Here is a 12,514-nt window from a genome sequence, read left to right on the forward strand (position 1 = left end):
AAGTGAATACTTAAATATTTTTGGAATTTGTGCTTTAGTTAAGATGCAGTATATTAGGCACACCTCCGAAAATCTCTTATTCCGTTCCTGAACAATGTTCATATCATAATACTTCTATATTCATATGAGGTATATTAAAATATTTTTGTTATACATCCGCAAGATATTTCTCCGTTTCTGTAACATTTTAATCTGCAATAGTCATTTCATAACAATGACTATTTTGTGCATAATTCACCTACTTTGCTGTTTATCAAGATCAAAATGTTCAAACGTATGTTCACAAACTGGAGCAAAAGTTATTTAACATTAATTGCTTTTATTGATAAGTAAATAGCCTCAATTGTAATATTTTTGTACTCATCAGCATTAATGTTGAGAAATCATTCAAAATGATGAACCTTCCTCAGATATTATTAAATATTAGATATACTGAGAAGAGGCCATGACGTGCAGAAGCCTAAAGATGCACACTCAGCAGATTAGGAACAGGTTCTTCCCCTCCGCCATCAGATTTCTAAACAATCCCTGGACCCACGAATACTTGCTCACTATTTTGCTCTCTTTTTGCACTGTTTATTTTTTAAACATTCTTATTGTACTTCATAGTAATGTTTATATATTGCACAGTACTGCAGCCACAGAATGACAAAACGAGTTTCATGACAGAGATCAATGATAATAAGTCTGATTCTGATATTGTCTTTTAATACATTGTTCAAATTGCATAACTAAGATTTGCCACTGTATTTGTAGCTTGTTGTGAATGTGTTGTTATCAGATGAAGATGCTTACAAATAAGTTGAATGAACAACTAGTTCATCAGATGCTGATTGTAAAAAAGCAAGTCCTGTGTAAATTGTGCTGTGTCAATTATTTCCCTTCCGTGATCTCAATACATCTAACATGCTAAAGCACAGAGAAGCCTAGGGGCACATATTATGTCTAATGGTATGCAGCACATGCTTGGGTGGGACATTCAGGATTTATTTTATTTAGAGATACAGCACAGAACAGACTCTTTCTGCCCAATGAGCTGCACCACCTAGCAACCCACCTCAGCCTAATCTCGGGATGATTTACAATGACCAAATAACCTACTAGCCAGTACGTCTTTGGGCTGTGGGAGAATGCCAGAGCACCTGGAGGAAACCCACACAGTCACAGGGGTGAGGGGGTGGTGGGGGAGCATTTTCCATGAGTTGTAGAACATGATCCATTGGCCGATCAAGTCTGTGCTAAATAAGTGAAACTGAATCTAATGATTCAGATTCAGATTGATGGTCCATTGGCCTTCATTGGCTGATGGACCGTGGTCATTGGACCAGTGGCTGACCAAGTCCTTGCCAAGTATATGAATCTGATTCTGATGTTATCTAAAATAATGTTGAAAATGAGATGGAAAGTAACAATTCATGCATGATATTGGAATTCAAGCACTGAATATTTCCCCACCTTTTGTGTTTCAGCATTGCCGTAACTGGGTATCGAGCTCTGAACCATTGGACACACCAGTGGAGTTTATGCTTCCAGACTGCCCGCGAGTCTCTGCAGGTATTTCAGTTAGCCTTTTCCAAAAGACTGGACATATGTAAGGTTTTCTTAGAGAAGTTACATGTAAGGTTGAATAAGGAATTAACTTCAAATGTTTGAAGAGGGATGTTTCAGTCGTTGTTCCTAAAGGGATTTTTTTATGAACTGAAACTACTCATTTTACTCCGATGCTGTGGTTAGTTACTGGGTGTTGTTCAGCGGCCTGGACAGGCAATTAAGAGACAAGAGCTCAAATCCCACCACCACAGGTAGGGATTTTAAACTCAGTTAATTAAAAAAGATAGCGTCAGTAAAGGTTGTTATGAAACTGCTGTGTATCCTAATAAAAAACCATCAGGTTTACCATGTACAGTGGAAGAAAATGTGGCACCCTCACCCTCCTGACCAACAGAATATTGAAAACCTGGCACGGTAACCTACTGACAGTGTATCGAGCCCATGCTCAGACCAGTTGTTGACCCTGTACCATTCTGGTAAATTATTTAGACATATCACAACAACTCTACTGTAACACCATAACAGTAAAAGTGGATCTGCTTTTCTGCTGCACCCTCAGCCTTAGATTCACACATGGAAAAGCTGATTTACAAGGCACCCCTCACAGACATCTAAAAATGAGAATTCCTGCAGATTAGCCATATACTCAGAATTGGACATTGAGGTCCACTTCCCAAAATATTTCATCAAAATCCTTGTTTTCATCTCATCCTTAAGGTTGGAAAATCACATCAATTCCAGTGGAGGTTGGAGGCTGGAGGTTGTCTGTGCTGTGGTTGGAGGCCTGTCTGTGTTTGTGAGTGGGTATTAGGGAGGAAACGCGCACTTTTTTGCTGTTGTCTCATTGCTGTTCTTGTTTTGCTGTGTTATTTTGCTCTTGTTCTGCTGGACATTGTCCACGTGCTCTGTTGGTACCAGAATGTGTGCTGATACTTGTGGGCTGCTCCCAGTACATCCTTAGGTTGTGTTGGTTGTTAATGCAAATGACACATTTCACTGTACATACAATAAAATAAAATAAATCTGAATGAAATAGGGTGACACATGAGGAAACACTCTGTCTATTCCTTCTTTGTTGAATGCTGTGGAAATGCTTTCTGCATAAGGACTGTAGTGACAGTTGCTGGTGGCTCACTTCTGTATGCTCAAACAATAACTGTGTGTGCGGGTGGATTCCCTTAATGGAGAATGTCTGTGCATGACTTTGTTTAACGTGGGGAAGCTGATGTACAGGCAGCCACCACAGGGTCCATGGCAGATTAAGGTGAGGGTCCAATGGCATGGAGTGCAAGACGACTGGTGACCCTTCATTGCTGCAGCTTTCCTCCATCTTCACTGCCATTGTGATGTGTCACCATCTTGACGTCTTGGTTGAATCACCTTTATCTGGAACAGCCCCCTTGACCTTAGCACCATGGATGGCCCTAGCAGGAGCAAAACTGCGGACAGCATCATTCTCAGGTCTCAGTAACTCACAAGTCCCTCCACAATGGCAAGGTAACAATCTTTATAGAACAATAAATATGTACTGCAAATCTACACATTAGAAAAATTATGTACTAGAAAGTAGCACATTAGGAAAAAGAGTTACTGTGTGACTACATTCTAGATACCCTTCGGTCTATAACAACGGTGCCAGTTAAGGCCCACCATTATTCATGAAATAGACAAGGAAGTGCAGAGTCAGGAAATGAGTTGTTTGCTACAGAATACCCTATCCCTGAACTGCTTTTATAAAAATTGAATTTCTGTGGCTGGTTCAGTGAAGGTTCTGGTCAAAGGTAATGATGATATGCAGTGAACATGGCAGATATGTCGGTGAGCTGGAATTGTATGTGAGAGTGTATCCATTTGTTATATACAGTCAATGAAAAGGATGAAAAAGTGACACTGGAAAGGATCCCACACAAAATGCTGGAAGAATTCAGCAGGCCAGGCAGCATCAATGGAAAAGAGTACAGTTGACATTTTGAGCCAAGACCCTTTTATCAGGACTGGAGAGAAGAAGATGAGGAGTAGGAATTAGAAGGTGGGGGGAGGGGAGGAAAAAGCACAAGGTGATAGATGAAACCGAGAGGGAGGGGAGGGCTGAAATAAAGAGCTAGGAAAAGATACAGGGCTGGAGAACAGGGAATCAGATAGGAGAGGACATAATTGCCATGGAAGAAAGAAAGGCAGAAGGAGCATTAGAGGAGGTGATGGGCAGGTAAGGAGATAAGGTGAGAGAAGGTAAAGGGGATTGGGAATGGTGAAGTGGGGGGGCATACCCGAAGTTCGAGAAAACGATGTTCATGCCATCAGGTTGGTGGCAGGATCCCTCCACCGAGCACAGATTTACCTCCACCCCATTTTCTGCTTTCCACTAGGATCACTCCCTATGAGACTCCTTTGTCCATTTGTCCCTCCCCACTGATCTCCCTCCTGGCACTTATCCTTGCAAGCAGAACAAGTGTTACACCTCCCCCTATACCTCCTCCCTCATTCAGGGCCCCGAGCAGTCCTCAGGTGAGATGACACATTACCTGTGAGTTTGTTGGGGTCATCTGCTTGTATCCGGTGCTCCCAGTGTGGCCTCCTGTGTATCGGTGAGACTCAGCATAGATTGGGAGACCACTACACTGAATACCTATGCTCTGTCTGCCCGAAAAAGCGGGATCTCCCTGTTGCCACCCATTTTCATTCCACTTCCCATTCCCATTCTAACATGTCAATCCATGGCTTCCTCTACAGCTGTGATGAGGCCACACTCAGATTGGAGGAGCAACATCTTATTTTCCTTCTGGGTAGCCTCCAAACTGATGGCATGAACATAAATTTCTCAAACTTCCAGTAACGTTCCCCCCCCCCCCCACTTCACCATTCTCCATCTCTTTTCCCTCTCTCACCTTATCTCCTTTCTTGCATATCACCTTCCTCTGGTGTTCCCTCCTTTTCTTTCTTCCATGGCCTTTTGTCCTTCTCCAGCCCTGTATCTCTTTCACCAATCTACTTCCCACCTCTTTACTTCACCGCTCCTCTCCCTTCCTTCCAGTTTCTCCTATCACCTTGGGTTTCTTCTTCCTTCCCCCCACCTTCTAATTCAGACTCCTCATCTTTTTTTTTTCTCCAGCCCTGATGAAGGGTCTCCAACTGAAACATCAGCTATACTCTTTTCCACAGATACTGCCTGGCCTGATGAGTTCCTCCAGCATTTTGTGTGTGTTGCTTGGATTTCTAGCATCTGCAGATTTTCTCTTGACTGTAAAGAATCCTGCTGAGGAAAAGTTGAACAAGTCCTTTCTGGGGATAAAAAGAATGTGAAGCAATCTTGTTAATGTGTATAAGTTTCTTAAGGTGTTTCACAGAATGGATGTTTGGAGCACATTTACTTCATGGGCTAATCCAGGACAAGAGGACATGGTCTCGGAGTCAGAGGACATGGTCTCGAAGTCAGAGGCAGCCACTTATGACTGAGATGAGGAGGAAATGTGAATCTTTGGAATTCCTTGATCCAGAAATTACTTTCAACGACTCTACAGTTCATGTTCTCAGAATTATTTATTTATGTTTCTACACATTGGTTGCTTGTCAGTCTTTGTTTGTGTGTAACTTTTCATTGAATCTGTTGTATTTCTTTGTTCGACTGTGAATGCCTGGAAGAAGGGAATCTCATTTTTGTAGGTAGTGACATGTATGTACTTTGATAATAAATTGACTTTCAACTTTGAAATCTGAGTTGGATAGGCTGGTAATCAATATGGAATCAAGAGTTCTGGGGTCAGGAAATGGATGAATAAATTTGAATCAGCCAAGATCTTAATGAACAGAAGAAAATTCAAGATGCCAGATGGCCAATTTGGGGCAGCACAGTGTTCCACCTGCCTGACAGCTCCAGCAGTGTGGCTTCATTCCTGTCTCTCTGTAACTATGTTTGTTTCCTTTTATTTCCTCCCATGTTCCACAGATATGCAGTTGATTGTCTCCTATAAATTGCCCCTTGTGGATGGAGGTGGGTAGTAGAATATGAGGTGTTGGCTGAATCTTAGGCTGAAGAAGAAAGCTCCATCAATACCTTGTGATATTCAAGTTCTATATGAGAGAAATCAAGTTATTTTCAAATATTTGTGTCATTGCTAAATCGGTGCAACCACTTATTTGGGACAACTCTTAAAGGAAAAAAACAGTTAAGAAAAGAGCCATGATTCCCTTTGTTTATTTGCTGCTTAATTGGGGCCGAAGACTGGTTTTGAACCGTTTCTACAAGTGTTAGTAGCATGCACTTGTATGGCCTTTAGACAGTACACCGTGCTTAGAGCGAACAGCTTTTAAATAGCATCAGTGGTGTGCGTTGTTGTCAAAAAGCAGTGATCTTTGTCACTGATAGTTGGTGAGATATTAGCAGTAAGACAATTCAGAACTGTTTTGCTCACTGAGGTTTGAAACATTTGGGCTTGGAGATGCTAGAAACAGCCAGGAGTAAAAGTGAAATGACTTCACTAGGATGAAGATAAAGATTTTGAGGATGCAATCATTGATAGCATTGTTTGGAGGCAGTTCATTATCTGTACTAGGTGTCTCTGCTGACTTGGTTCATTGCATACGCTGGATGAATTCCTCTGTCAAAAATTATTAGGAACTAATACAGTTTTATAGTGCTGCAGTAATATTGGTAGTGTTCTAATTAGTTCTGTATTTCACTTAAGTACAGTTTCTTACTCAGGTTTTCTTTTCTATACCTTTTTAACTATTTCTATGAAACTTCAGATAATTGGAACACCCACTTAATTGGGTCAAAATGTAAAGTCCTGATGTGTCCCAATTAACCAGAATCCAATGTATAGTAAATAGATTTGGATTGTAGTTTAAAACTGAAGGCAAGAGCTTATTGTGTTTTGCAGCTCAACACTTACATAGCTGTATTTCTGAAAGCCTTTCTGTTATTTTTCCCCATTGCAGTTTGTACCAGGTACATTGAATACTTAGCTTTATTTTCCCATGTTTAAATATCAAAGCACATTGCACTGAAGCCTTCATTCATTTCTTTATATTTCAAATCTAGTGTGGCCATCTGATAATGAAGATACAACTTACCATGTCATTAAATTTCCCTACAACTAATTAGCTGATCGTCAAAATATCTGTGAGATGTTGACAGATGCACACAAGTTCATATTTCAATTATGTGCACAATTCTATTATGTCAGCTAATGCAGAATGAAATACCTAGAGAGCTAAAGGTACCAGATTGTATATTGCAGATTGGAAACGCATTAAAGACGTAGGGCACTTCATCCATTGGTGAAATGTAGTAGGCTTTTATTTGGTAAAAATAGCTAGATTATTTTGAAATTCATTTTTTTATCACATTTGTGAAGTTGTAGAAATAGTTTATAATTATCTGACATAATGAGCATATCAAACTAATTACTTTGTTTTATTTCTTTGAATTTCCAATGCCCATGCATCCCAATCAATGGTCTCACATCAAAACTCAGCTGGGAATTCCCTATCATACAAATGAATGACCCAGCTCCAATGAAAAACATTTCGCTCCAACTACGCTATTCATTCTTTGCAAAATCTTTAATGCCTGAACAAGTCACAACTTAAGCTTAAATACGTTTCTAGCTGATGTAATCCCTCCACATAACTCTTGGATGATGTGTGGCTTCACTCTTTCCAGGGACCAAGGTATCCTTAATAAGATCCAGTACAGTGATTTCCAGAGAAGCTCTGGTGTGGTTTAATTGCCTGTTATGATTCAGTTGACTGATGTACTTCACTGAATTGTGTTTGTAGAGTTCAAAATCATAGAGCCCATCCACTTTTTTTTGCTTTGTAGCATTTATGATAAGATTTTGTTTTTAAAAGAGTTACTGTTTCACAGTTATTTCTACTAGCTAATTTAGTGTCCTGGTCAACTTTGAATATAGAACCTAGAGCAGTGAAGCACAGGAACAGGGCTTCAGCCCACTGTGTTGTGCCAAACCAGTTAAAAAGTAAATATAAAACCCAAAAAGCTAATCCCTCCTAATGTTCATACCCTTCCTACTTCCTCATATTCATGTGCCTATCAAAGTGTCTCTGAAAAGCCTCTAACGTACAGTATTCCTTTTGAAATACTCCCTCTCACCTTCAATGCATGCCCTCTGGTATTACCCTGGGAAGGCAGAGATTCTTAACTTTAAACAATTATTATGCTTTAAACATTATCTTTATTGAAGACAGAAAATTGGATTTGCAACATACGGCATATATATGCAATCAAAAATACATATTTGTTTAAAAAATATAGCTAGAAAAACGATGATAGTCTTATATTTAATTTGTCACATCATGCAACTCTAGGATGGTTTAGTGCAGTAATAATTATTGCACCGAAGAATTAGCATGCTGTTGTTCTGTTCCTTGAAATCCCCATCTTGTCTCTTTGACGCAATCTAATTTACTGAATGCTGTGTCTTGTGAGATCGCTGCTTTATTTACTGCCGTCCCAGATGCTACTTCATTGGTGTCATATTCACAGGATTTCTACTGCTGGTTACAGTAATTAATATTCTGTACTCCACTTGCTACTGTGCCAGTGACTAACGCAGCTGGAACTGCTTTCTTGGATGTAATTTTGCACTCTATGGGTAGAAGTTAATTTTCAATCACATGTTGCCTATTCCATTAATAGAGCTAGACTCTGCGCCTCAGAGGATCAGTGCAACATGAATAGTGAATCTTGTACCAGGGCTGAGTTTCTACTCAGCTGTCTTCTCCAGACCTCAGGTCCTGCAGCTTCATAAGCAGAATAGACTGAAAACACAAGAGATTCTGCAGATGCTGGAAATCCAGCTCAACACACACAAAATGCTGAAGGAACTCAGCAGGTCAGGCAGCATCTATGAAGGGGACTGATGACTGTTTATTCTCCTACATAGATGCTGCCTCACCTGCTGAGTTCCTTCAGCACTTTTGTGTGTGTTACTCTTCATAAACAGAAATAATCTCCAGGTGTTTGACATGATTACAGTTCTATTGGTGAGTAAATTTTATGCACCAATGTTGCAGCATTTCGAAGGCCATATGCATTCTTTATTAATGAATTGTGTGGTGTCTGTATTTCTTCTTCCTGACTTTAAATACACAACTTTTCATGCATCATGCAAGCAGGATTACTATAATTGTTGTTTTATCTGAATATGCATGAAAGCTCTCTGGTCCTATTTTAACATGGCAGAATAATTAATGTCGCTACCATCGCATATGAAACAGTACTTCGTTCAGCTCAGTCATTCTGAGATTCCAGGGTATTAACAGGCTGAGATTGGAGGGCAATCTCTCTCTTGGTTTAATCTGATGCAGTGTCTGCTGAGATTTGCCAAAATCTTCAATAATGTTTTGACTTTAAGGTGTTATCCCCTATATGTTTATTCCATCTATGGGTATGAGTCTGTGTGTTCAATAGCCTTATTGTAGAGTTCATGTACAGCTGAACAACTTTTTTATTACAGATGATAGATTACAAATTAAACCACGTTAACGTTCTTGTCTTGCATCAGGAAGCTAACATTATGGCAAGTAGCCATTGCATTTGGTCCTGTTTATACATTGGGCACGTTGGTTTTGTTTAACCAAAGTTATCTTCTTTCATGCAAAAACACAGAAATAAAATATCCATAGTCTATGACATGATTACAGTTCTATTGGTGAATAGGTTTTATACACAATTGTAGCAGCATTTTGAAGTTCAAGGTATATATATTATTAACAAGTACTATGATCCTTAGTAAGCTGGTGGATTCGATGCCATGGCATTAGATTAGACTAGATTGAGTGCCACAGTAGCATCAATGTTAGCATGATGCTATTATAGCTTGTGCTGTCAGAGTTTGGAGTGCAATCCCAGAGTCCTCTGTAAGAAGTCTTTTCATCCTCCCTATGAAATGCATGTGTTTCCTCTGGGTGCTCCTGTTTCCTTCCACAGTCCAGTACTTGTTAGTAGGCTAATTGGTCATTGTAAATAGTTCTGTGGTTAGGCTAGGATTAAGTCGGGGTTGTCATTGTTTGATGGGTGACATAGAAAACATAGAAACATAGAAAACCTACAGCAAAATACCGGCCCTTTGGCCCACAATGCAGTGCCGAATGTACATACCTTAGTTATTACTTATGGTTACCCATAGCCCTCTATTTTTCTCAGCTCTAAGCTTTATGTACACAGCTCAAAGGGCAGAAGGGCTTACTCTGTGCTGTAACTCTAGAAAATACATAGATAAATAAATAAATACTTTCAAGAGCTATAATGTCAAACAAATTTAAGATTCTGAATTTGTTTTTCTTTTCTTTATTAATGTCTTTAGGAGTTACAGTTTCTTTAGTACCAATACAAATGAAAGATCTTTGTAAAGTTCTGGCTTTCAATTTTATGAAGTAGAACACTTTTTAATTTACCGTATTCTGTAGGTAGGTCAGTAAAGGCACCATTGATATTACATGTTCAATACACTTATTTCCCAGTGCTCAGCTGCTAATTCTGCTACATTAAATTTGGGTAGTCTTGCTGTGATTACATCACATTACTTAATCCTTTTTGAATCTCAAGGAAATGCAAATCAAGTTTGTGTAACCTGTTTGTATAACCTAATTCTCTGACCTCTGATAGCATTTAGGAAAGTCTGCACTTTACCCTTAAAAGCCCCATGTATCCTTCTTCATAGAAAAGGTAATGCAGTACTATATATCATATAATCATAGCTCATGGCAACTGAAGCATTGTTTGCACTTAGTGGCCACTTAGGTACCTCCTGCATCTAATAAAGTGGACTTCTGAGTGCATGTTTGTGGTTTTCTGCTGTCAAAGACCATCTGCTTCAAGGCTCGATATGCTGTGTGTTTGGAGATGGGCTTCTGCACACCACTATTGTAATGGTGGTTATGTGAGTTACTGTCACCTTTCTGTGTCAACTTGAACCAGTCTGATCTTTCTCATTGGCAAGATATTTTCACCCACGGAATGTTTGCACCATTCTCTGTAAACTCTAGAAACTATTGTTCGTGAAAATTCCAAGGTATCTGCATTCTCTGTGATACTTGATCCACCCCATCTGGCACCAACAATCCTTCCACGGTCAAAGTCACTTAGATCATGGTTCTTCTCAATTCTGATGTTTGGTCTCAACAACATCTGAATCTCTTGACCAAGTCTGCCTGGTTTTATGCATAGAGTTGCTGCCACATGATTGGCTGATTAGATATTTGCATGAATATACAGGTGTACCTAATAAAGTGGCCACTGTGTGTACTTACTTTCATATTCCAGACTTTTTGAGATAAGGATGAAGGTTTATTTCAACTTCCTGAACAGATTTTATGCTTTGCACCTGTTTTATTGGTGTACATATTTATATGTGTGTTTCAGCCCCATACCACTCTATTGGGCCCGTACTTGCATCAACAATTTGTTCCTGTAGTTTATTTCTTTCCAGACTGGACACTGACCAGAGTAAATTTTCCCCTTTTCTTAAACACAAAAGTATTTACTGATGCTGAAGATCCAGAGCAGTACACAGAAAAGTGACGGAGGAACTCAGCAGGTCAGGCAGCATCTGTGAAAAGGCATAAACATGTTTCAACTGAGACACGAGAGGAATAAGAAGCTGAGGGGAGGGGGAAGGAGTACATCGGGCAAGTGTTCAGTGAAACCAGGTAAGGGGAAGGTCAGTGGGTGGGGGAAGAAAGGACTGAAGTGAGAAACTGGGAAGGTGAAAGGTGAGGAGAAGAGAAGGCGTCACAGGTAGATAGGGTCGTAAAGAGAGCTTTTGGTCCATTGGCCTTTATAAATCAAAGTATTGAGTATAAGAGTTGGAATGTTATGGTGAGATTGTATAAGGCATTGGTGAGGCCGAATTTGGAATATTGTGTACAGTTTTGGTCACCGAATTACAGGAAGGATATTAATAAGGTTGAAAGAGTGCAGAAATGGTTTACAAGGATGTTGCCGGGACTTGAGAAACTGAATTACCGAGAAAGGTTGAATAGGTTAGGACTTTATTCCCTGGAGCGTAGAAGAATGAGGGGTGATTTGATGGAGGTGTATAACATTATGATGGATGTTGATAGAGTGAATGCAAGCAGGCTTTTTCCACTGAGCCCAGGGGAGTAAAAAACCAGAGGACATGTGTTAAGGGTGAAGGGGGAAAAGTTTAAAGGGGACATTAGTGGGGGCTTCTTCACACAGAGAGTGGTGGGAGTGTGGAATGAGCTTCCAGATGAAGTGGTAAATGTGGGCTCACTTTTAACATTTAGGAAAAACTTGGACAGGTATATGGATGAGAGGTGTATGGAGGGATATGGTCCAGGTGCAGGTCAGTGGGACTAGGCAGAAAAACGGTTCAGCACAGCCAGGAAGGGCCAGAAGGCCTGTTTCTGTGCTGTAATATTCTGTGCTGTAAGGTTCTAGGGGTAAAAGGCTGAAAAAGAAGGAATCTGATAGGAGAGGAGAGAGGACCATGAGGGAAAGGGAGAGGTAATGGCAGGTAAGGAGGTGATGGCTGGTGAAGAGAAGGGGTAAGAGCGAGCTCCTTTTTGAACAGACTCATTCAGCTTCACTGTCACAGGATCAATACAGAACATCTTTCCCACCAAATGCAACAAGCACATACAACAGTTCATCTCTGTGTTACAGGAAAATACACATCACAGTAATATAGTCTCTGTTTTATTATTTTGTTCATTATTATTGCATGTTACTGCACATTGGTAAATTATTACTGTGTATATTATTATTCTGTACCTTATTATTAGTTAAGTCTGCACACTGCTAAGTTTGCATTTAAATGTTGCTGCTGTAACAAAAGAATTTTCCACTCAGGATTAATAAAGTGCTTGTTGTTGTTGTTGTTGTTGTTGTTGTTGTTAACATAATTTCCTCCCTGTGGAATACATGGGTTTCCTGCAATCCAAAGATGTACTGGTTAGTGGGTTAATTGGTCATTGT

The 12,514-nt window shown here is 39.9% G+C and overlaps 1 protein-coding gene across 5 annotated transcripts in view; it reads left to right on the forward strand.

Annotated features, from left to right (window-relative positions):
- Positions 1 to 12,514, forward strand: part of fam172a (family with sequence similarity 172 member A) — a 563,544-nt gene that overhangs the window by 383,152 nt on the left and 167,878 nt on the right. For 4 of the 5 annotated variants that reach the window (XM_059969313.1, XM_059969311.1, XM_059969314.1 and 1 more), the window contains exon 10: positions 1,470 to 1,554. In XM_059969313.1, the coding sequence (XP_059825296.1) occupies positions 1,470 to 1,554 (85 nt within the window). Of the gene's footprint in view, positions 1 to 1,469; positions 1,555 to 2,268; positions 2,391 to 12,514 lie in introns of those variants that run through there. The other variant, XM_059969310.1, reaches the window with a different exon arrangement.

The sequence above is a fragment of the Hypanus sabinus genome, chromosome 5 (genome assembly GCF_030144855.1).
Source record: "Hypanus sabinus isolate sHypSab1 chromosome 5, sHypSab1.hap1, whole genome shotgun sequence".
Taxonomy (NCBI): Eukaryota; Metazoa; Chordata; class Chondrichthyes; order Myliobatiformes; family Dasyatidae; genus Hypanus; species Hypanus sabinus.